The 24,055-nt window shown below is 53.8% G+C and overlaps 7 protein-coding genes across 7 annotated transcripts; 2 read left to right on the forward strand and 5 right to left on the reverse strand.

Moving 5' to 3' along the window:
• Positions 1 to 1,656: 1,656 nt before the first annotated feature.
• On the forward strand, positions 1,657 to 4,441 carry J4E86_001925 (uncharacterized protein; the record flags this gene model as incomplete). Its single annotated transcript, XM_051442488.1, has 5 exons — positions 1,657 to 1,722; positions 1,953 to 2,358; positions 2,430 to 3,546; positions 3,634 to 4,249; positions 4,301 to 4,441. 5 exons carry the CDS (start codon positions 1,657 to 1,659, stop codon positions 4,439 to 4,441), a joined length of 2,346 nt encoding a protein of 781 aa, XP_051306076.1.
• A 915-nt stretch (positions 4,442 to 5,356) lies between these two features.
• Positions 5,357 to 6,340, reverse strand: J4E86_001926 (uncharacterized protein; the record flags this gene model as incomplete). The annotated part of the gene is made up of 1 exon (XM_051442489.1): positions 5,357 to 6,340. The coding sequence occupies one exon, from the start codon at positions 6,338 to 6,340 to the stop codon at positions 5,357 to 5,359; it is 984 nt and encodes a 327-aa protein (XP_051306077.1).
• A 1,018-nt stretch (positions 6,341 to 7,358) lies between these two features.
• J4E86_001927 (uncharacterized protein) lies at positions 7,359 to 8,869 on the forward strand (the record flags this gene model as incomplete). Its single annotated transcript, XM_051442490.1, has 6 exons — positions 7,359 to 7,382; positions 7,439 to 7,601; positions 7,659 to 7,793; positions 7,847 to 8,105; positions 8,159 to 8,554; positions 8,605 to 8,869. 6 exons carry the CDS (start codon positions 7,359 to 7,361, stop codon positions 8,867 to 8,869), a joined length of 1,242 nt encoding a protein of 413 aa, XP_051306078.1.
• A 2,412-nt stretch (positions 8,870 to 11,281) lies between these two features.
• Positions 11,282 to 12,877, reverse strand: J4E86_001928 (uncharacterized protein; the record flags this gene model as incomplete). Its single annotated transcript, XM_051442491.1, has 1 exon — positions 11,282 to 12,877. The coding sequence occupies one exon, from the start codon at positions 12,875 to 12,877 to the stop codon at positions 11,282 to 11,284; it is 1,596 nt and encodes a 531-aa protein (XP_051306079.1).
• A 516-nt stretch (positions 12,878 to 13,393) lies between these two features.
• J4E86_001929 (uncharacterized protein) lies at positions 13,394 to 17,881 on the reverse strand (the record flags this gene model as incomplete). The annotated part of the gene is made up of 6 exons (XM_051442492.1): positions 13,394 to 14,756; positions 15,473 to 15,758; positions 15,810 to 16,242; positions 16,290 to 17,164; positions 17,227 to 17,794; positions 17,852 to 17,881. The coding sequence occupies 6 exons, from the start codon at positions 17,879 to 17,881 to the stop codon at positions 13,394 to 13,396; spliced, it is 3,555 nt and encodes a 1,184-aa protein (XP_051306080.1).
• Positions 17,882 to 18,311: 430 nt separating this feature from the next.
• Positions 18,312 to 18,884, reverse strand: J4E86_001930 (uncharacterized protein; the record flags this gene model as incomplete). The annotated part of the gene is made up of 2 exons (XM_051442493.1): positions 18,312 to 18,749; positions 18,816 to 18,884. The coding sequence occupies 2 exons, from the start codon at positions 18,882 to 18,884 to the stop codon at positions 18,312 to 18,314; spliced, it is 507 nt and encodes a 168-aa protein (XP_051306081.1).
• A 688-nt stretch (positions 18,885 to 19,572) lies between these two features.
• On the reverse strand, positions 19,573 to 21,546 carry J4E86_001931 (uncharacterized protein; the record flags this gene model as incomplete). The annotated part of the gene is made up of 3 exons (XM_051442494.1): positions 19,573 to 20,879; positions 20,967 to 21,264; positions 21,367 to 21,546. 3 exons carry the CDS (start codon positions 21,544 to 21,546, stop codon positions 19,573 to 19,575), a joined length of 1,785 nt encoding a protein of 594 aa, XP_051306082.1.
• Between the last annotated feature and the right edge of the window lie 2,509 nt (positions 21,547 to 24,055).

Genomic DNA, 24,055 nt, shown 5'->3' on the forward strand with positions numbered 1-24,055 from the left:
CTGACGAACTGGTCAAGACACCCGAGGAGGCTTCCAAGTTTGAGTCTTCGAGAACTTGCCGTGTAGCGCGTACCTGAGATAAGCGCAGGATGCCTGGATAGTCTCCGTTCGATGAAGTTATAAGCGGATCCAATGTTGGACTTTTGGTTCCAGAGCTATTGCGGCCAGTTCATTAGTCGTTGGACCGTTCACGTTGTTGGTGTGCTGGCAGAAGGATTATACGGCCAGTTCGCGGTGTTCCGCATATAGACGAAAAACGGTGACGTTGGGCCGACCACATATCGGAGGTGGGTTTGCAGGCACTACAACGTCGCTTGGAGGCCCTAGGACTGCTTGGCTTCTCCTGCATGGCGGGGACCGCGAAGCCACATAACAAAGTTTGGCCAAAATCCACCGACACACCTAGCTCACGCTTCAACCAACGTAGCTGTCGCGGTGTGCGCTCGAATACTCGTGTTAGCAGCCCGGCGACGCTCAGTACTAATGACTCCTTTGTGGATACTGAAATATAAGCTTGTCCGCGGGTCGAGACTCACGCACGCTCCTTCAAGGGAGTGGGACCGGGTGTGGATATCATTGGGCGTAGCGCAAAGGTCGTGCCATGCCTTCACGAGAAGATCGTTGTCGGTATCAGGTATCGGGTTTCAGATGCCATGGCAGCGTGCATATTTTTGACGTTCTGACGTCTGGTCCTTGACGGGCAAGGGCACGCCAATGATGTCCAGGTACCATGAAACGGGACGGAAGCCGTTTCAGCAGATGAGGGCATTCCAAACCAGCAGCGCTCCCAATGTGGCGCGCCAAATATCGGCGAAGGGGGGCTATAGCGGGCGCGTTAAGATGATACCTCCGACACGCATGTTGCGCAAGAGCTTCGGGGTCTTATTCATGGTCAGGCGCTACAAGCCACAACCTGGAGAAAGTGCCAGGAGGTATTGGTAGTCGGCGCAGGCAAGGATTGGCGGGAAGCTGACGTGCGGTGTGAACTTCGAAGAAGCGGGGCTCTCTGCGGTTCGCTCCTAGCGCCGACGCTGCGCAGCGCATCTCCCACCGGCTAATTTGTATTTAGCCATGCTCGAATCATGCGGTAGGATTTTCTGACCCTTGCTACGGTCCCCTGCTACGGTGTTCCTGACCCTTGCCACGTCTTGCCCCAGAGCCTGGTTGCCGTAGCCAATGGGTCGTAGCTTTCATACATCCATGAATGCTCGAATTAAACATTGCGTCTTCTGATATTGCTCTCCAGTTGATCTCGCTTCTCGAAGCCCGCGTGGACGCATGGAATCTTCAAGCCACAGATCGTCACACTGACCCTTGGAATCGTCTTTGCAGCTTAGGACATTTCACAGTCGGGGTGTACCCTCGGCACCCAAAGCTTTGTCGGAGGCCCACATATGCTCCCCAAGTATCGCATGACCCGTGGTCGTCCCCAGATTTCCGGCAACCGACTCCTTCGTCCTCAAGTACTCCCGCGACGTCACCCGCGTGCACAAACTGCCGTTCCCTCGCAAATCGCTGCTCTCAAATCGAGTCGCCACATTGGAACATAGTAGTACGTCGGCCGTGTTTGGTGGGGGCCGTCTGATGCTGATCTTATGTAGGGACAACGGCGGCCGGTTGAAGTCATAGTCGTCATCCCAACTCACAGACGCAACCATGGAGACCACAACAGCAGAGACACCCAAGCTTGAACGTCGTGGCTCGGCACCCGTGAAGCGAAGAGTGAGCCGAGCATGCGATCATTGCCATCGAATGAGAACAAGATGCAACGGCCAAGCTCCGTGTTCGCGCTGCATAGAGCTCGAGTACGTCTGCCAGTACAACCGCGAAAAGAAACGACGCGGAAAAGTAAGCACCTCCAACCATCAACAACCTTGTCCCTCAACGTGAAGCATTCGGTATCGCGTGTATATCGCGCATATGAAGTGCATCGAGTAGCTAACGAGTCGCAGGTCCCGAGGCACATCCAGAAGCAGCGAGAAGAGGCAGCTGCCAGTGGTAGTCCGCAAACCCCCAATGGAATTTCGAGTTATTACGAGAGGCCCGGCGTAATGGCAGAGATGGAGGAAGATGTTTGGTCGCAGTCTGAAGCAACACCAGTTGTACAACATTTCCCAGCCGGCAAAGGTGGTCTGCCTGCAGGTGACTGGCAAGCTCTGAACCCTGGCACGACATTCGATCCACCTGTCAACCACATGATGATCGACCCATTGCTTCTTGGTTCTGGTGCTGCGTACCCGGCAATGCATGCCGAGATGCCTCGCGAAGAGCTGATGTACGCCATGAACGGTACGTACGATGGCCGAGCTCGGAGTGCTTCACAGAACTCCCAGTCTGTGTACATGTCTCGTTTGTCTCGTATGTTACTTGAAACCCTCCCAGCGTATCTGCGATACGTGGTATATTAGCAGCGCCGCTGACAGTCACAGGCATGCACCTTATTCCTGGTCCTAATGGTACACCGGTTTCGATCCCTCCGGAGTACGCCAACATGACGTATCCAATGCAGTACCAAGCAACAGGAAGGCAATCGTCTCCACACAGCTATGGTTCTGTAGACACCGGATCACCACAGTCTGGAGTGAGCGCGAACTCCTCCCAGAACGGCGCCGCCATCGCCGCTTGCAGATACCCTGTTTTGGGGCCACTACTACCCCACCTAGGACCGATACTCAATGTCACCACCGCATGCGATCTCCTCGAATTCTACTTCCAAAGTTCCTCGTCGGTATTCATGGAACCGGTTTCGCCGTACATTCTCGGATCCGTTTTCAGGAAGCGAAGTTTCCTCCGACAACACAAGCCCAGGAAATGCAGCCCCGCTCTGTTATCAAGCATGCTATGGGTCGCTGCCCAGACGAGTGAAGCGAGCTATCTGACATCTTCGCCGTCTGCCAGAGCTATCATCAGCCAGAAGCTGTGGAAGCTTACAGTAGATCTGCTCAAGCCTCTTGTCCACTCTCCATCTTCTCACGGTTTCGCTCCTGGACCTGGCTTGACATCTGCCGCACACGACGCTTTCGGGGTTGACCGAGCTATAGGACGATACGATGGAAGACCCGACGGAGCAATGCCACCCACCAGCACCCTGGATGATGTCGCTACGTACATCAACCTGGGAGTCGTGACGTCCGCGAGCGAATACAAAGCGGCTTCTTTGCGGTGGTGGAACGCGGCATGGTCGCTGGCTCGAGAACTAAAATTAGGCCGAGAACTGCCACAAGGACCTGTGAAAGAGCGAGAGACAGCTGCAACAGAGAAGGAGATTGAGGCGGGTATGCCGGAAGGCGCCAGCGCGCAGGCACCCGTGGGCACACCATCTGCAGCAATCGTGGAAGAGATGAAGGAAGAAAGGCGCCGACTGTGGTGGTTGCTGTACATGGTTGACCGGCACCTTGGACTCTGCTACAACCGACCGTTGGCGATGCTTGACAACGAATGCGAGGACTTGTTCCAGCCGGTTCCTGACACCCTCTGGCAGGCGGGCGAGTTCTACACTGGCCACCCAGGGTCACGGAAACGGGGACTCAATTTTGAGTGCACATCGTACGTATGGACCGCGGCCAAAGATACTCTAGCGGGAGTTTCTTTGGCGCATGACGATGAGTCTGAACACGAGGCTAACCTTTATAGGCATGACATTTTCGGTTTCTTCCTGCCCTTGATGACGATTCTCGGAGATATTGTAGATCTGAATGCACAGAAGAACCATCCAAGATTCGGTCAACGGACATCCTGGGAGCTCCACGAGGCAGAAATCACCCGCCAGTTAGAACGGTACGCGTACAGCATCGAGGACTTCAAGGCACAACATGGCTGCGGCTCGAATGAGGAAGCGCAGGCCAACAGCACCCCAGACCCAGTTCGGAGCGAGTGGATGCATCAGACGAGGAAAGTCGCGGCATATGCCACCCACATCATGCACGTGTTGCATATCCTGTTACACGGCAAATGGGATCCGGTGGCACTATTGGAGGACGACAACATGTGGATTTGCTCACAGTCCTTCCTTGCTGCGACTTCCAACGCGATATCCGCTGCGCATGCGGTAGAAGTCATACTGGACGTTGATCCGGATCTGTCGTTTATGCCCTACTTGTTCGGCATGTATCTCCTGCAAGGAAGTCTGATCCTGCTCCTTCTAGCGGACAAGCTATCGACCGAGACCAATGACGGGGTTATTCGAGCGTGCGAAACCATTGTCAGGGCACACGAGGCGGCCGTTGTGACTCTGAACACCGAGTATCAGGTAAGCCGCATCACTCCGGTCTCTGGATGTGACAGCGCTAACGAGACACAGAGAAACTTCCGCAAAGTGATGATCTCGACATTAGCGCAAATAAAAGGCCACGGCCACGCCAGAGAGATGACGCCTGCGAAGCGGCGGGAAGTCCTATCCTTGTATCGCTGGACAAGTTTAGGAAACGGATTGGCCATATAAGTGAGCCGCAAATCAATCGAAGCAAGTTTGTGGGATTCGGCGTCTGGAGCGACTCGGACAAGCCTGCGGGCTGGATACCTGGCTGGAACGTTGTACAACTATAATTTCTTTTTCGACGCGTGGTTATGAAGACACGTAAACAGGCGCATGCGATCAGCTGCATGCAGCTGTGGATGGCGCTTTTTGGGCGATTAGCTGTGCTACAATCAGGCCAGCGAACTGTAGATATTTTCCAAAGTGCCAATGTACACTCTACAGCTGTTAAGCTGGGAACGCACGTATGTGCCGTGTCACATTCACATGGCCAGAAGCTTCGGCATCGGCCGAGGCTGAGCTCAACATGCAAGACAAAACGCCGGCTGTGATAGGTACCGCGACTACCGCTCGGGCAGAAAACCTTGGAATGGCAAAGGCGGCGAAACGTTGGTGTGCGATCTAGTTTTTGCGTCCGATATTTCGATCGCCATGGCAAGGATGCTGCGTCGCTAGTCGCTAGGGCAGCTAGGTTCTAGACGCGACTGGGTATTGGAATGGCAGCAAGCAGCCGACTGGTGAGGCTGAGAGATGGTGACTGAAGGCAGGCAAAGGTGGCGCGAGGGAGTGTGTTGCTGTTCTACGATGGTGCATTGGGACTGCAAGGCAGGTGCGATGTTTTCGCGCTAGCACGTGACAATGCAGCTAGGAAGGCGCAAGCTCGGAACCTCCGGTGCAGTCAGCTACGTTGGATTGCCCCACTCAAAAACGAGTTCCACGACGAGAACAACCAAAAAGGATATCTATTGTGGTACGGCTGTACATGATAACGGAAGCATCGTAAATGCAGACGGACGCTTTTGCCCCCCAATGTCAACAAGTATGGGCGGAGAAAAGGCAGTGCAACTAACCATGAACGCAAGGAAACACAACTGAAAGCAACTATAACTTCTTCTCCACCTCCATAACTTCCTTGATGCCCTCTGCAACTGCATCGACTTTCTCTTGCGGAAGCCTCTTGAGTGGCCGGCGGGGGTATCCGCCGTAGCCGTAATACGACTGGAGTGCTGACTTGGTTCCAGGAATAGCTGCTTTTGTGAGAACCCAATCGCCTTTGCTGAGTACCTTCTGAAGTTCAATGGCTTCGTCGTATTTGCCTTCTGCCCATAGGTTCCAGACCTTGACGCATGTCTTCGGCAGGACGTTCGCACCACCAGCGATGATTCCCGATCCGCCACTAGCAGCAGTCTGAGCTGTGAAGTCGGCCATGCCACCAAAGGCCATGTAGCCACTACCTTCGCTCTTCATTGTGCAGGCGTTGGTAGCAAGGGCGACACGCGTGAGTTTGCCAGTGTTACCGCATGTGAACTTGGTACCAACAATGTTTGGGTGCTTTCCAAGCTTGATGATGAGGTCGCTGTCCATATCGATGCCGGCAACAGCTCCTGGGTAGTTGTATAGAATGATTGGGAGTGGTGAGCCGTCTGCGACTTTGGTAAAGTACTCGTAAATGGCGTCTTCGTCGATGGCATAGCGGTAATAGCTGGGAGGGACAGTAAGAACGTACTCGCCACCCGCCGCCTCTGCTTCTTTGCAGAGCTCAATGGTAAGCTTTATGCCGTGTTCAGAAGCACCGACAATGACCGGGACGTTTTGATAGCCAGCCTCGTCGAGGGCCTCACGGGTTGCTTGCGTGACAGCGGTCTTCTCAGCCCGTGACAGATGGACAGCCTCTCCGTTGGATCCCATTGTGACGAGACCAACAAGGCCAGCCTCGGCAAGTCGTACTGCGTGCTTCTTGATGGTAGGGATATCTAGCTCCTCGGTCTCGGGGTCAAAGAACGTCATCGTGGGCGAGTAAATGCCTGGCCGAAGAGGAGTACGCTCTTTGGAGTGGCCATTGGCCCCGTTTCCGTTTGATGTCATCTTTGTGGTATGTATAGTCAAGAAGAGTTGAGACTGGAAAAGAACAAGGCAAGTAACATATGAGTACGGAAGTTTCGGGGGAGAGGAAGGGGCGAACAATAAAGATGATGCACACACGGGTTCGGTCAGCTTTAATATAGCAGCGAGATGGAGGTAATCGGCGCAAAGTAAGTCAGAGGAGCTAAGTTCGGCAGAGCTCACTTCCCATCCCACATGGACTGGCGTGTCTCAGTGGCTCTACCGTTCAAGATCTCGTCAAATGGTCATGTTTGATTCGCCAAGGACCGCAACGGCGAGGGCTAGACTGGAGGTTGGGTGCAGGGCTGTGGGCCATCTGGCGAGTTCGGGACACCACTGGGCGAAATGCGGGACATTCTGCGGCCTTTTCTATGAGAGTGACTAAAGTCGGCGGTTGTCTGATGGGATAGAGCTGCACCTGGGGCAGGGTTAGCTGTCGAACATAGTGGCACAGCACGGCTGTCGTGGACGGGGTGGCATTCTTCCACCAATAGCAGGTGGGCACGCGCGTGGGGGAAGCCAGTGTCGCTCTTTCCTTGGCCTCTGGGGAACCTCGTTACCCCTCGGAACGCAATAAACGTCAACCACCGCGCGTGCCCCAAGGAATTACTCCAAGACAACTCCGCCATGTCGAGACGAGCCTCGCTGCTTCCTCGACGGCTTGGAGACGCCACGGCCATCGGAAACTGATGCAAACCGCCGCGCTGAGCAAGACACAGCCCCCACCATGACCAAGGCCTCGAATGATGCAACGTCATCCGGCCGCGGCTGCCGGTAGCACGCGTGAGGCCTCGTGCCCCTCATCGCGTTGCTGGGTCATATATCTTCCGTCGCTATCGATAAGTGGTCAAAGGCCGACGAAGCTGTGTCGGGTATTGAAGCAGCGCATCCCCTTCAATTCCAGCTCTTGTCTCGTCTCATCTTGCTCGAGATCAAGACGGTAGCTGTCAATCCTCTCTATCATCTACAAAATCTCTCAAACCTGCAAAACTACTGCAACATGGCGCCTGTAGAAGTACTCATGGTACGTTGCCCCTCACATCTGCGGCGCGTCGCATGTCAATGCTAATTGCACGCCAGGTCGGTACTGGAGAGTACACGACAGGATTCGTCGGAGGGGGCGCCTCCAAGTCGGACAAGAAGGTCGGTGTCGTAGGCCTGACGCTGTTCGACCTTCGAAGACGCGGCAAAGTGGGCAAGCTGTCTATGGTGGGCACATCGGGCGGCAAATTCCCCGCAATCCGTGAGTCGCACAGCATCTGGACGGTTTCACCATGTCCGGCATGCTGATATTTGCCAGGCGAGCATCTCCAGAAGAACATTTCCGAGGCATACAACAACTTGGACGTGTCATTTGAGGAGTTCCCAAAGGAAGGCAAAACCGATCCGAATGCGTACAAGACAGCGATTGACGCGCTTCCAAAGGGCAGTGCTAGTGAGTTGCAATATACATCCGCTCAATTGCCTCCTCCCATTGACGTTGCATAGTCACCATCTTCACACCTGACACCACTCACTACCCGATCGCTCTGTACGCCATCGAACGCGGAATCCACGTCCTCATCACGAAGCCCGCGGTGAAGCTCCTGGAACATCACCAGGCGCTTTTGGCAGCTGCGAAGAAACACAATGTCTTCGTTTACATTGAGCACCACAAGCGATACGATCCTGCGTATGCTGATGCGCGTTTCCGGGCGCAGAAGCTGGGCGATTTCAACTACTTCTACTCCTACATGAGCCAGCCAAAGTACATTCAACCCCTACTAAATCGAAGACTCTATTTGCTAATACTTCGATCAGGAGCCAACTGGAGACGTTCAAGGCCTGGGCGGGTATCGATTCTGACATCTCCTACTACCTCAATTCTCACCACATCGACATCAACGAGTCCATGATCCCCGATTGGAAGCCAGTACGCGTCATGGCTAGTGCTGCAAAGGGCATTGCAACAGGGCTGGGCTGCGATCCTGCTACCGAGGATACCATCACACTGCTCACCAACTGGGTGAAGAAGGATGACCCTAGCAAGGTCGGAACAGGTGTTTACACAGCTGGCTGGGCAGCGCCTCAGAAAGCCGGTGTACACTCGAATCAGTACTTCCACTACATGGCATCTACAGGAGAAATCCGCGTCAATCAGGCCAAGCGCGGTTACGACGTTACTGACGACGAGGGTGGTCTCCTCTGGTACAACCCGTGAGTCCAAACATCGCAAAGTCATCCCACTGCGTACTAACCACTTACAGATTTTACATGAAGTACGCTCCCGATGAGGAGGGCAACTTCGCAGGCCAGATCGGCTACGGATACATCTCTTTTGAGAAGTTCGTTGATGCCGTCAACAAGCTCAACGCAGGCGAGGTCACACTCGAACAGCTAGACGCGCGGCCACTCCCAACCCTGAAGAACACTATCGCGACGACCGCAATTCTCGAGGCAGGCAGAAGATCGCTCGATGAAAACAGGCCGATTGACATCATTGAGGAAAATGGTGTCTGGTCTTTGAAGTAGTCAAGTCGAGCAATCAAAAGCGAACGTGGCACCGCTCAGTGGGGCGCGCCTACCATGTACCTTTTCGTCAGAGTCTCGCTCTAACAAGCGTTGTATACCTTTAGCCTAAGTCGCACAAGTACTGTTTACTCATCATCCATTGATCCTAGCATGACCTGATCGTCGCCTCCGCTATGGCGCGGTCCCACGTGGTACTGACACGCCGTCAACAGGCTCCACCCCCATAACGCGAGGACAGACCCGTAGACAAGGTAAAACAGTCTCCACAGGGTGGCGTATGCACAAAACAAGGGCATTTTGAAAAGCGGGAGATGCTCGGGTACTCTAGTCAGTTTCTGTGACGGGCTCGGGCGAACGTCCACCGAACGAAAAAGGCTAGGGTGATCCCGAGACCGAGACCGACACACCCACTCCGACTCCGACACTTTGTCTCCTGGGAACTGACTCCCCTTCCTTAGTGTAGCACAGGCCGACGGCTGGTAATCCTAGCTCAGATCCACGGAGGGCTTTTCATAGCTGTTTCGAACTTTAATCCAACGTCGAAAATGTGATCCTTAATCCAACGTCGTGGGTGCCAGGTGCCTTAGATTTCATGGCTGTCCTTTCCACATGTAGTGACTACGCAAAGACCATGTAGCAGGTCCATTTGACTACTTCATCGCCATGTGTCATCATTAGGTTTGTACACACTCAGTCACTCATTGACCTTTTGTCACTCACCCATTCTTTGTTTAGTGATCAAGGGGTCGTACAGCCACAAAGCTGATGACATCACAACAATACCAACAAAAGCCGCTTAGACAAAGGCTATATGCTCTCCAGCATACTCAAAGCCTTCTGATGTATACCTCACGACTGTGGCTTTAGCGTTGTGCCTCAAGCTCACCTCTGTCGATGAAGAGGGAAAGAAGGACTTTGCGATGATGGACCAACGCAGGCACCTTTTCCAAAAGATCCAGAGCTCATCTGAAGCGCTCGTAGCAAGCGAACAAGACATATTGAATGATTTCTTAAGTACCAAAGGTCTCTCCCAGATCGATCTGGACGAGTCTATAACGATCGAGCGCATTCGCACACGACATACGCACACCACTCGGTCCGGCGCTCTTTTAACGGAGGATCGCGACGATAAAATACATGAGGCATGTGGCAGTGCCCGCACAGTTCCTTGTTTACGCCGGCGATGGTCTGTCGACTTGTACCAAACGCCGGATCACCGATACCCTCACTTGAGCAAGGACGATGGCGGAGCGGTAGAAGATGCCGTGGAAAGAGATTTTGTGCTTCAAAGGCATAAGCGTAGTACTAGTGAGCTAGACCGCGACAAGCACATGGTGTACCTCGAGACGGAAAGGGCTCAGCTTCACAACGAACACTTCGGCGAGATTGATCACATCGGAGTCTGGTTCTATGATGAAGTTCTGGACATTGGCCTCGACGCCATCTACCGTATGCTTGGATGCGAATATCACGACATCGCCATTCTCGGTACGCCTTTCGCTGCGGAATTGTACACGGTTGGCCGCGACGAGACCGCGACTTTGGAAGCCGGGGAAGCGCTGCAGAAGACGATAGGAACAAACAAGTTCGTCATGATTCCCGTGAGTAATGGCTGGAAAAGGATACACGCCGGAGATCAAAGCGGCCATTTGCTCGGCACACATTGGACCTTGGTAATCATCGACTGTCACCAGCCGATTATCCATGCACGACACTATGACTCCGATGGTACGCCCAGCAACTTGGAAGCGGCTATGGTCCTACTTCGTGGCTTCAGCAGAATCTATGCGGAAACGCGACCAGACTACAAGATCGACCAAGCAACGCTTGACACTAACCTCCACCGAGAAACGCGCTGCCCAAACCAAAAGCTCCACAACCAGTGCTACGCTGACGGTGGCGGCGCCTGTGGGCCTTTTGTATGGGCTTTCGCAAAAGATATGGTACAGTATATCATCGAATGTCATGAAGACGCTCACCGTCTGGGTCGACATGTTGACATTGACATCACCTTGCCCACTGGCTTTGAGCAACGTTGGTGTTGGGATTCGGGGGCGACGCGGAAAAATATAAAGGACCTGCTTGAACTGGAACGAAGGTCGAGGGTTTGGCTCAATGGTACGCATGACTGGTGGAAGACAGATGGGCAGCCCGGGTGGAAAGATTGGCTGGCGGCCAGGAGAGAAAGGATAACTGCGGATTATTTCTGGGACCCGTGGCATGGCCTTTAAGATCAAGATCCTAAGCAATCGCCATAGTTTGACAGCTTATCAAGATTCTAAAGTTCGCAACATACTGTTCTCAACTTCCCCAATCACCAAGTCAGGACTGGTATCTTGAAAGATTTCGATATGTTTCATGAGCATCCCTCTTTGCGCTATACATTCGAGAGATATCGAAAAAGTGACAAGGTTATAAGCCTACTATAACCGGCCGCCCAAATTGAGGCGCCAGCTCACTCTCCAGCCCCCATGGATCCCAAAAGGTCATCTCGACCAATCCCTTTCCTTTCAGCCAAGATCTCAAACCTGCCACACCGTCCCCCGGCGTGGAAATCCTCTGTCCCACACTATCCATCCATTCCGAAGTACGATTCAACCACTCCCGGGTTCTCAGCTCTCTCAACACGAGATTCCATATTGCCCTACGCGTCTTCGCTGAGTCCCAGTTCCTACGGCGCTGGTAACCGTCTGGTAAACAAGGGTCGACTTGACCAACATCGGGAAAGTTGGGGTCTTCACGACAGTCGGCAATGTATTGCGTGATTTCCTTACTCATTTCCCATACGAAAGGGCCACAGGCACCCAGGCCGTCTTCTTCGCCGCTCACATTCTCATGGCCTTGGTTAGGGCAGTGGGTGTCAATGTCAAACACAAACTCTTCCTCATTGAAACGTCCCGGTTGGACATGGTTGAGCATCGTTCGTACGCCAGTCAAGATCATCAGGGCTGCTTTGCAAATGTTCGAGTCTTCGATTGCGTAGTGATGTAAAAGGCCAGCGGATTCGTGGTAGCTGGAGTCAAAGTAGCGTCCTTTGATGGTCGAAGAGCGACAGTCGACGAGGAGAAGAGACCAGTGATTACCTGCAGTTGATTCATGGAGCGTAGGCTCTGTGATGGGGTTCGTTTTGGCCGCTTCATACTGACGTTCACGTTCCATGCCTGTCTCGTAAACGTCTTCGTACGCGTTACTGATCGGTACCAAGATGAAGTCTTTGTCACTGCATTTCTCAATCAGCAGTCTATCGAACCATACTCCCTCCTCATTTTGAAGTTCCTGTGCTTTCCTCATACTGGTGTAGAGCTCGGTTCCTTGACCAACACGACATATTGCGATCCCATGTTTTTGGCAGTTGGCAGCTCGCTCCAGTATGTCTAGAGATGTGTCTATGTGACTGTCGTGAAACCAACCGTCGTCAGGGCCGAGAGTGAGAAAGTGGCGAAACTGAGATTCTTCGATCGATGCGTTTGCGGTTTCGAGGACAGTATAGCTGGACTTTGCGGAGGGAATGTAGTCGCGATCAAAGACGTCTAGCCGCTGAATACCCGTGTAGGTATCCCGACTAAAGGTTTCTGCTTCCCTGAACGCATCAGTGTCTTCGAAGACACTATCATACTTGCGCGCTTCGTGATGCCTATCACTCTTGGTTGACGACAGATCTCCTCCCCTGGAATAGGCCGAGCAATCAACCGACCAGCGGCGAGAATAGTTCTTTGATCTGATCTCAGATTTGCGGAGTGTCCGGTTGTTGGTAACAGCTTCAAGAATTCGAGCGCAGTTGTCGATTGGGATGGCATGAGAGATAAGATTGTCGGTACCTCTGCTGCTGACACGATCAACCCCGGTAGTGATGTAAGAGGCTGCTTTGAAACGGGGAACACTTGTAATGCCGAGAGCATCGATGGATGTCGACGACAATATTTGGGAGGATCCTATAGGTGGGAGGCCATTCCGGGCAAGTGCTTCGTGAACACATCTTAGTGATTGGTGGCTAGCTTCCGTACTCATGGTGTGTGGTCTTGCGAGTCGTTAATGGCCAACGAGCGATATAAATTCCAGTACATTCGAACTTGAGATTTGCTTCTCATGTGCAAGATGCGTACGAAAAGTCATTTGGTAATGTAGCTTGCCCTTGGCATTTCGAATGCAGGCAGGAACTAGAGAGACATGAACACAATGGACATTGACAAAGCGTGAGATAAAGGATGCAGGTGGTGAAAGAGAGGCAGACGGGATCAGGAGGGTGATACAAAGAACAATGATGCAGGCATCAGACACCTCACACAAGCAGAAAATAGAGGGAAGAGCTTCGTTAATGTTGATACGCAAATCGATCGCTAGCCGCTCATCAGCATCGCTCGCTAGATGCTCCTTGATAACTATCACCAATGCAGACCCGAGAAGAAAGTAGAGCGACAGCAAGGAGAGCATGCACGTGCAATCTCCATTAACGAAATTAGTTCCCCGCCTCACAGCACCATGTAATGATGCTTGAGCTTATTTTTCCACGCCTGCAATCACAGCTTAGCCAGCCTTTCCGGCCTCATCCAGCCTTGTCAGCATGCCTTGTACCTCCTTGACGAGAGCCTTGCGCTTGAGCCTAGCTTCTGGATCACCTTCCGTCTCGACACTATCTAGCTTGAAGATGATCTGGGTCAAGATAGTCTCACTCAGCTTCTTGTATTCGAATGTCCTCTTCGCCTTATCTTCTGGCGGGCTGGCCATGAATTGCACGCACATGGGTACGAATTCGGTGTGGAACTTGCTGGCGATGGCATCGAGTTTGCCGATTGGGGTTTGGGGCTCGGCGGGTTTGGCCGGGGGAGGAGTGGGACTCGGGCGCGGTGCCGCGCTGATATGCGAGGGGATAGGGAGGTATTCTGCGCCGGCCCCGCCAGTTGTGTAGCCGGGTGTTGAGGTGCCAGAGGCGTTTGCCGAAGAAGGACCCTTCTTCTTGCTCTTCCTGCCGCCGCGCTTGCGGGACTTCTTCTTGCCTGTGGTATTCGCGCCAGAGTCGACGTCATCGTCGTCGTCATCGTCGTCCTCTCCCTCGCTGTATGCGTGTTGTGGTGCGTCTTCTGATCCGGGTGCTAGGCCACCGACTGGGGTTTCGCCTACGGTGACCAGAATCTCACTACCGGTTCCGTCACCACGGAGGCCTTCCTCCCGTCCAGTCCGCTCGTCGTGCTTCAGATTCCTACCCTTGTAGAACATGCGTATCCGCCTGTGGTCATCGACGCCCAGCTTCTTTGCTGCCGCTTGTCGAACTGTACCAATCTTCAGGTCTCCATCGCGTATGCTGTGCGCGGGGAAGTGTGTAGGGTAATGTGTGCGCCCGTTCTTGAAGATGAGAACGTCTGTCTCCCGTTCTGGGTTCTTGTCATCCCAATCAACGATTTCGGGCGCTTGCGCTTGACCATTTCGTCGGAGGTCTTCGTTGGTGATGTAGGAAAAGTCGGAGTCGTTAACGACGCCGGCGTTTGGCGAGTTGCCTGGACGGCCAAATGGCGAGAAGCGTCCTCCCCAGTTTCCGCCGGTGCGGGAGAACCAGGACATGGTGACGATGACAGAGGCTAGTGCGATAGCAAGGGTGGTGAGGTAGGTAGGGTCGTCGAGGCGAGGGTTTGTGAGGAACTCGGCGACGTCGTGGAAGCTGTGGTGCTGTAGGGCGCGCAACAGTTTCGATAGCGCGTTCGTGTGCTGGTTTTCAGTGTCGCCTGACGAAGAAGTTGTCGTGGAGCTTAGTAGAGATCGAGAGTGGCGGAAGTTGAAGGATTTCTTCAATTCGTCGACCAGGTTACTTAGCGACGCCACGGTGGTGGTGTGAGACTCGCCCTGCCAGTGTAGCAGGCCGTAAGCAGTCCGCGTATGCGAATGACGTAGTAAGCTGCCAGAAAAAGCCCTTGGTTGTGTAGTGGGGGGCGGCTGTAGGCGGTGTGAATCAATGTTGATCGGCCAAAAGTATGAGCGACTGGTACGGAAGCTCCGACCGCCCAGGTGCCGCATCGACCCACTTGACTGCACATGTCTCCCACCTACGAATAATCACTGAACAGTAGGCTTCGCTGCATACACACTGTTGTATCTTAGCAAGGAAATAGTTTCTAAGTTTCTAAGATAACGTATACTTCTAGCTTGATAAAATTTTCAACATTTCTTTACAACGCGACACGACTTGTTGCCGCCCCTGCTGACGCAGTACACAACTCACACATCACTCGTTGGAAATTTGGTGGTCATGCAATCGTTGATTCAGTATAATACACAAGCTAGGCTTGATCATGTGTACCGTCCTCGTAATGATCAGTGTCCATCGGACACGTAAGATCCAGAAACAAAAGGAAAGATTTTGAGGGTTATGCCTGGAGAACCGTTACGCCCCGATGCCAATTATGACGTGAGAAAGAACAAAGATTTGACAAGAAGGAAGTATCGTAAGTCATGAGGCGATGCACAAACATCGTGACAAGTACGCCAGCAAATGACTGAAGAGTGAACTGGGAACAAATGCCCGTCGAATCATGGATGATGCATGTTCGCTACAGCTTATGACGAACACACCTCAGTAGCATCACATTCTCCGACCAAGGCAAGCAAGCTTACGCCCTGCTTCGTTTAGGCGTAGCAAGGAAGGCGAGCCTTGACTTGCTGATAGCGCCCGTACGTCCTGGGGTGTGGCGAGCTGGCTTGCTTGCGCTGGCAGGGGCCTTTGGAGCGGGTGCAGGTGTCCGCTTCATCTTCTTGTTGGAGCGCATGTCGGCGTCGTTGGGTCCATCGTTCTCCTTGTCAGATGTCTCCTGTAGGGTCTCCAACTTGCGCTTGGTGCCGTCGACAAGAGAAGACGCATCGCTCGGACGTACCATACGGATCGTGCCAGTCGGTACAGGGCCTAAAGGAAATTAGTGAAATGTCGGTAAAGAGAGGCAAGACGTAGACCTACCGAAGTTGACAGTGCTGCCGGACTCGAAGGAAAAGGAACGTGGATGATTAGGAGCTTCACCACCGAATGTGAGGCGACGAGATGGAGAAGCGGTCAGAGTTTCAATCTCTTGAGAAAGATCTGGGCCATTGTGTGCTCCTGAGCCGAGACTAGGATAGATCACGGCACCAGCAGGCACTTCACTGCCTGCCCTGAACTTCATCGGGGACGGTGATTTGCCCAGCTCGTCGTGCGACGCGCGCTCCAAAGTACTACTGCTGAAGTTGACTTGCTTCTTCACAGGAGCTGTAGCAGGAACCAGGGACGGTGCTTTGTCGAGGCTCATGGTCGGGGGTGACATGTGAGTGCCTGGCGCGATTTTGCTAGGATCGTCCGAGAATTTGCGGTTTGGCGTGCGAAGAATTGACCGGACGCGCTGCAAGTTGCTGCTTGCCTGCTGATGTTAGTGGATAGTTGGAAAGCGCCCATAGATAGACATACCTTGCGCATGCTCTCGCGTGCATTGTCCCTCAAAGTCTGCAGATGGCCAATGTTGCTAGGAGGAGAGAAGGTATTACGGGCAGAGGACGACTCGAAGCTACGATTGACAGATGGCGAAGCTCCCAGGTTGTTCGTGGAAGGCGACTTTCCTAGGGTTGGAATCATCGATGTCGTCTTCAGAGTCTTGACGCTCTGTGAACGCGCAATAGACGACTTTGTAGGCGTCATCAATCGCGCAGCTAGACGAGGAAGTGCAGTTTGAGATGTCTTCTTGCGGGCCGGAGTAGCAGCTGCGCGGGCTGGGACATCGGACATCTTTTCACGAGACGCAGGGCGGGTGGTGGCAGCATCGTCAGACTCGGTGCGCTTGACACGCTTAGCTACCGGATTACGGTCGCCGTCGCCGTCGCGGGAGGCCGGTCGTCCATCGCGTGTAGGAGGAGCCATGCGAGCTGTTGACTGGGAGCGTGGCAGAGCAGATCCGGTGAGGTCCATCTTGGATTGAGTGCGCTTCAACGGGGTTGGGGGAATCTTGCTTCCAGATCCTGCGAGGTCCATCTTCGACTGTGTGCGCTTTAGACCACCAGCGGCACTCGAGCTCGGCTCCGCCAGATCCGCCTTCGACTGTGTACGCTTGAGTTTGTTTGTCTCCGGGTTCGCGAGCTCTGGTTTCGAGGGCGACTTCTTGAGCGACTGGCCTACGACGGGCTTGAATCGTGTCGGGTCGGCGCGGAAAGCTGACGGGTGGTTCGCGATGGAGTCCATGTTCTTGAACTGCTTCATATGTACGTCGCTGAAGCGAGCCATCTTGCCCTTGGCTTCGGCCATCTTGCGCTGGGGAGACACGTCGACCTTGGAGGACCACTCGCTCGTGCCTATATGAAAATAGCGATTAGAAAAAGCAAAACAGGTTGAGTTGACTATCACTTTAACGTACCGAACAGAGCACGGCTACCACCACCAGGAGTGCCTGCGATCCCAGCGTCTTTCAGGATGTTGCGCGAGCTTGGGCTCAGCGTGGCTTCGTCTTGTTTCGAGAAAGGCGACTTGAAGCGGAAGCGGAAGTCAGGCGATGACCCAACATTGGCCATCGAAGAGGCAGCTACAGGAGTCTTCGAAGGCGTTGCCTGACCCGCCAGGCCGGTCGCTTTGGATGGCGCGGTACCCAGTGACTGAAAACCGAGCCAGCGCGCCTCATCTAGGATCTTCGCTGTGCTCGCGTGGTGATGCGCTGGATGCATCTCCTGTCCTGCCGGCTTGATCGGAGTGCGATCTTTGGGTGTTTGGCTCTTGGCGTCATCAATGAGCGACTTGGTTGATTTGCTCTTATGAGGTGTGGGTGTCGCGGCCGCTTGCGGTAACTTTGACTGGGCCTTGGGGCCTGCAGAGGCGTTCGAGGGCGTCTTCCGCGCCATACCAGGCTCTGGCAATTCTGGAAGATCTGGAAGGCCCAAGTTGGGCGACGAGGCAGTGTGCCAACTATCTTCGGAGGGCGTAGTCTCGCGCTACAACAGACGCATCAGTAAATGTAAACAAACGGTAGAAAAGCAATGTGCGCGTACCTTGAGCAGACGAGCTGATCGACGCGCCATCTTGTCAAGAAATGTTCAAGTAGGATCAGCTACTAGGTTGCAACACGAAGGGAGCGGAGATTGGGGCTGGCCTGTGGGTGGGGAGGGACGGGGAAGATATCCGCTAGAGCATGGATAAACAAAGCGCACGGGCCTTAACGTCCCGAACAGGAAACGACGTCATGAGGAACCACGAGATGTGAGGGCACGTGGGAGACTGCAGACTATATTGAGATATAGACATGGGAAGTGGGTAAGCTAGCCTTAATGTAGGGTCTAGGATGTTCAGGTTTCTCCAGGGCTCCTAGGTTGACGTGCTGCAGTGAGGCACAACTGGCGCACAGCGCACAAGACAGAGCTTCGTTGTTTCGCGATAGAATGTTTTCCACATTAATGTCAAAATCACCCTGCACTGACTTCGCGCATATTCTACCGGATACTAGTCCACAGCTCACCAGCCCTTCTGCGTTTCCTTTCCAAGCAGTGCGCCAGGCGGTTTCGCCAAGCCAGCCTCAACACTTCTTTCCACTTCGTTCCTCAGCCCCTCAATTCTCTTTTCTTCATCTTGGACCTGTCGCTTCGTTTGTTCCTCACTTTTCCATACAAAGTTACCAGCGCCACCCCTCCCACTTCTCGCAACAGGAAGTTCCTGGCCTTCTGGATGCCACGGCGTGCTAACTTGTGGCTTCGATGATGTGGGAATAGCAGTTGCGTCAGCAGCCTGAGTAAAGGTGCCCTCTTTCTGGAGTTCGGTGGGCTGGTACCAGTTCCCGGCACCACCACGACCCATGTGTGCGTAGTCTTGCGACGCATTGGAGGGCTGTACTTGTGGAGGGTCGCGTGAAGGTTGCGCAGCGGCAATGGTGGAAGAGCGGTTGGCTTCGACGTCCTGTGTTGACGGTGAGCATACCTAAGAACATAGAGGATTAAGAATGCGTGATCATTATCGACTCACTTCGGCAACCTTCTTACTTTGCTCCTGCGCCGCGTAGTAATTGCCTGCACCGCCGCGTCCGTACGCCATCGTGATCGGATGCTCACAGTATTGGCTTATAGCCTCGATTTGGAGTTTGCTGTATTGAGCGTAGGTGCACAAGAGCTATCAATGTTGAACCAGAGAGATGATCAAACGCGAAGATGAATGGAGAGGTTGGGCGTTGCTACATGCACATGTGGTACGCAGCTCCGAGTGGGTCATGCGAACCCATATCAATCCGCGCCCAATGTTCTGGATTGATAGGAACGTGGGGAAAGGCTTGTCTAAACGACGATCTACGAGATTCAGTGTGGGGTCGGAATTGGTCATAAGCTTGGCAAATTGATAACGCGGGCTGCCAAGCAGATGCCACCGTCTTGAAAGACGACTTGGGTATGATGATCTTCTACACATGCTTCAAGGTCTGCATATTAGTTGCGCGACGACTGCTCAAATGTCAGTCAATCACATACATGTCATGTAATCCTCGAGTTGAAACTTTGAATAATCGTGATATTCGCGCACTGCTACTAACAAGTGGAAAGCTGAACATGCTACTGGAGGGCCTATTCCCTAAAGGCAGTCGTGAAAGAACATAACAAGACATCGCTATACCGATCGAAACAGTTATTGGCCATCGTCCCTGATGATGCCACCAAGCCTGGTTAACTCCTTGACGCCATCATCCCCTTCTAAACTCCATAAAGCATCTTGAACCCGCCCAAGAAGAGAAACACTACTCTCGGCCCTCTTGTACAGCGCGCAGTACGGGGTAGAGGTTGTGTGCATCGTCGTCGCTCATGCGGCGCTCGAGATCGTGCTTGACGTCTTCCTCATCGTCAGAGAAGTCATGCGACTCGAGTCTGTCTTTGAGGTACGCCCTGAGCCTCTCAATGACTCGGATGTTCTCAACCCAGGATTGCTGAGACTGATCGCCTTGTTCTGTGTTGTTTGACGACGCAATGCTTGGTGAGCGAAGAGCAGGGTCAACCTTGGGCGAGTGGATAGCCAACTGGTTAACGTCATGGTGAAGACTGTTTTGCTCAGAATCACGGCGATCCTTGGGCGACGCACCGTCGCTTGACATATCCATGGAGTCGTGCTCTGACCGGTCCGGAGCGGCCTTCTGGAGGAGGTTACCAGAGAAGCGGCGACGGCCATCGGAATCAAACGCTGGTGCAAGTCCAGAAGATGGCGCAGCAGCTGACATGTCCGACATCGCGCTGACAGATGGTAGCGTAGGGTACATGCTACCAATCGAACTCCTTGATGTAGGAGAAACACCGTTGTTAGAGTGCTGCGCACCAGGAGAGTGCTGGGATCCGTATGACAGTACGCTGGATGCTGGTGTCAGAGCAGGGGTCTCAGCGCTGGTGGATCCGATGGCAGTGGCGTGAGACGACTGGGAGTGGCTAGACGAAAGGCCAGGTGGCGAGTTGCTGGAGCGGTAGCCAACGCCGGTAGGAACGTAGTGTCCGGGGTGGGCCACACCAGCAGCCGCAGCGTGGTTGGGGTTCTCGTAGACGGTGCTTTGTAGTTGCTCCAAGAATTGGTCAATGTTCAAGAGATCGCTCTTGGTCCTGAGGTTGGGAAGCGGCAGAGAGTAGGGGTGGTGCATGGGTGGATGCTGTGCTTGAGCAACCATTGAGCCGCCGTGGCCATACTCAGACATGCCCTGGCCCTGGTAGCCGCCTCCACCGCCACCAAGGACGGGAAGCTGAACACCTTGGAGGCCCATGAGCCGTTGGCCGACATCATAGTAGGTGGTTGGGTCAATGGCGCGACGCTTGGCGTCTCCGAAGAACTCGTTGAGCGCATCATACGCGGCGCGCTTCCTGATTTCGTAGTCGTTGTTGAGCTGTTGCGATTGGTTCACAGCATAGTAGACAGGGCCATAGGCGGAGTTCTGGGGTGGGCCTCCGTAGAATCCGGCTGGGGCACCACCTGGGTGTTGCTGGCCGTAACCTCCGTTGGGGCCGAGGGCACCATCAGGATATTGGTATCCACTCGCTGTGGCAGCAAGCGCCTGCAAGTCAGCGACAACTGTATGTTCTGTTAGATAATGATCGAGGTTGGGTAGTGGACTTGGATCGAAGTTGAGATCGACCAAGTCATGTGAGGAGTACTTACGCTTGCCGTTTTGGCCCGGGTAGCCTTGGGCGCCGTGGGGACCGCCTCGGTTGGGCTCTGGGGAGCGGAGTAGCACGGAATCGTCGGCGTGCGTCTTTACGTGCTTCTTCAGATCCTGAGGACGCTTGAACGCCTTACCGCAGAAATCGCACTTATGCGGCTTCAACGGCACGTGCACGCGAATGTGGGAAGTGATGTGGTCGCGCTTGACCGTGGTGGTGCGGCAGTTACCCCACTGGCAGGTCAAATTCAGGTTGTTGGTGCTCTTGCGACCAACATGGCGCTCACAGACGTGGTCCTGCACGCAAGTCAGCGAGCTGTAAAGACGAGTAATGGCAGTGTTCTACGCGTCGCGGCGCGGTATGCAGCCGTCGCTAAGCACACTTGGCGAAGAACTTACATAGAGCTGCTCAGCAGAGGGAAGACGGTCGCCGCAGTTCTGCCACTGGCAGGTAAGCTGGTCGCCCGAGCCTGCAGAGACTGAGGCGGGAGTTGGGGCATTCTGCTGGATGGGGGTGCCCTGGGGCTGCTGTTGAGGAGTCGTGGCCGCTGCGGGCACTGTATTCTGAACCTCGCTCATCGTCTTGGCGAAGGTGCTGGCAGTTACCAACAATGGTGAGGGTGAAATGTGGGTGAGAGAGTCAAAACCGCGCAGAGCGATGACAGTTATCGCAAAGTTAAGCTACGGTAAGGAAGGGGCAGTCTGGGGTCGTGGAGCAAAGTCAGAGGAGAGGGCGCCCAGAGGTTCTCGGGGGCAGTTGGCAGCTTTTACCAGCGGAACGGAGCGGGCGAAGATTCGCCCAGAGAAAGAGAAACTGGCGCGGCCCATGAGCGAGGCACTGCCGGACTAGGCCAGGGCAGGCATGGTCCGTGTAGGGTGGGCGCAGACGTCCTGTGATTCGGCCTTGCCTGCTCAGCCGCCCCACTCTCGTGCTCACTGGCGCCTTGGCCCTCGTCTTGGCCGAACGCGATGGCTTCGCCGACATCCGTCACTCGCAAATGACTACATGCGACCCAGATTCACGTACGCGCTCCCTGTTTTCGCGGGGTATCTGGTCGGCGCATCCAGAGACACCACGCACAAGCAGGGCCATGGGCGTTGTTGTGCGCGCCGGTGGGTGCCTTGCCGCACGCTCGACCCCTCACACAGAAGCGACACAACCGAAACAGCAATCAAAATGCGGAATTCTTGGTGCCCTTGGCTTATGAGCAGCAGCGGGAAGTATTGGCATCCAATCTACTCCAGTTTTCGCTGCGATCCCATGCTCCTGTCACGCCATCCCATCATCACTGGTGGCGACAGCTGTGGCTGGTTGGCTGGCTATACCACATACCTTGAATTACTTGGATTACAGAGCCGCCCGACTGCCCATCGGATGCCTTGCTGACTTCCCGGCTCGGGCGAATGGCCTGTCGCACTCGCATTCTACGCAGTGGGCCATCGATGCTTGCCAAATGCCCCTCATCTCAACAAGATGTTTACGGCACACCAGATCATGTACACGCCTGTAGAATCATTCAGCATGATCTCGATCTTCGGCGCAAATGTCAATATACCAGCCTGTCAACCTTGTAGTCGCGCCGGCCGTATGTAGATGAACTCTGTTGCAACCACCTCCCCTTGACATTCCCTGAGCATATAGTACACTTCCAACACGTTGAGGCCCTCGAAAAGGTCCCCTGAATGGCTCCGGGTTTCCATGTCTCAAACGGTCGCCAGCTTTGGGCGGGATGTCCACGCATCCACGTTTCCACTCTTGGCTCTTCGCCAAGTGCCCAGCAAGTAGGCCAAGAATTGAGCGATTATCACATTGAGGCTATGCACGCTTACGAGGCAGGAGGTATGGCCTTGCGGAGCAATCACACCTACCGCGTGCGTAGTTTGCTCGTAGTAAGTCGCACCGGTCCCAGGAGGCTGACCAGAGCAGCCTTGCGGTATTTTACGTTCTATTAGCGGCTCACACATTGCTTCTCTCTAAACATAGCCGGATTTCGATCTCCGTACTTCAGGGGCATGACAGCCATCGCGCGAACTGCGAACGCCTGCATGGCTTGTATCACGTCTTAGCATACCAATTCTAGGTTCGGCAGATCTTGCATGAGACGTTGCTGCATCGAACTCACGAGGTGCATCTGGAACGAAACGGGAACTGCATACGTCTACGTTCTTCGACGTAACTTTTACTTGATTGAATCTGAACAAGGAAAGCTGGGTTCTTCGTGCATCTCAGTACTCTCGGTGATACGTCGAGACCGGGCCTTCTTCGTTTCTAATGAACCAGCGCATCTAACCACATACACATCACCGCCTCGAATGACTTAGTTCCGATCTCTCTGTAACATCATGCATCTACCAAGCAGGAGACGCGTGTACACACATCAAGTATGATGCATGCAATCAGTTGCCTGTAACACCGTGCCTGAGCAGCCAGAATGCGCGTCGCAGTTGACGAACCAGCAAGCCACAGCACCGCCACACGTGTCTCCTATCTGCACCATGACGGACGCCACGCCTCTGCGCCGTCATCCAAGATCAGCGGAGGGCCTTGGAAGATAGGAGACAGGTCTTAGCACCCATCAGGCTCTGTGCCTGTCTGCCGATGCATCCGCGTTCTCGTCCCGCACGAACACCAAGAGTACGGCAGAGCGGAATTCTTGATTCTCAGTCGCCAAGCCCCAACAGGTACTTCCTCCTCCACAACTATCTTCGTTATCAGCAGTTCATCGATGATCACGTTGAGACTAGATTTCAAGATTGTCTTAATGCTGTCTTACAAACCGCCAAACCAATGCAGATGACATTCACGTGCAATAAAAACTCAATGAAAATACATGGCTTTTTCCTAGCTTTTACCTTATTGCAAGGCTCATCTTTTTTTCGCATCAGCTCAAGCTACACAAGCATGAGACTTGCCTCACTCTATATTCAAGGATTTCACCATACTGATATGCAAGGGTTGATAGAGGCATTTTTGTTGAGAATCCACGTGGCATGCTGCGCATTCCTTGCAGCGCCTAGGTAAAATCCTACTTGTTCAAGAAGCCCATAGACATGTAAGAATGCGGCACGTAACTTGCAACCCGCAAAA

The sequence above is a fragment of the Alternaria arbusti genome, assembly GCF_024043155.1.
Source record: "Alternaria arbusti strain BMP 1465 chromosome Unknown scaffold_2, whole genome shotgun sequence".
Lineage (NCBI taxonomy): Eukaryota > Fungi > Ascomycota > Dothideomycetes > Pleosporales > Pleosporaceae > Alternaria > Alternaria arbusti.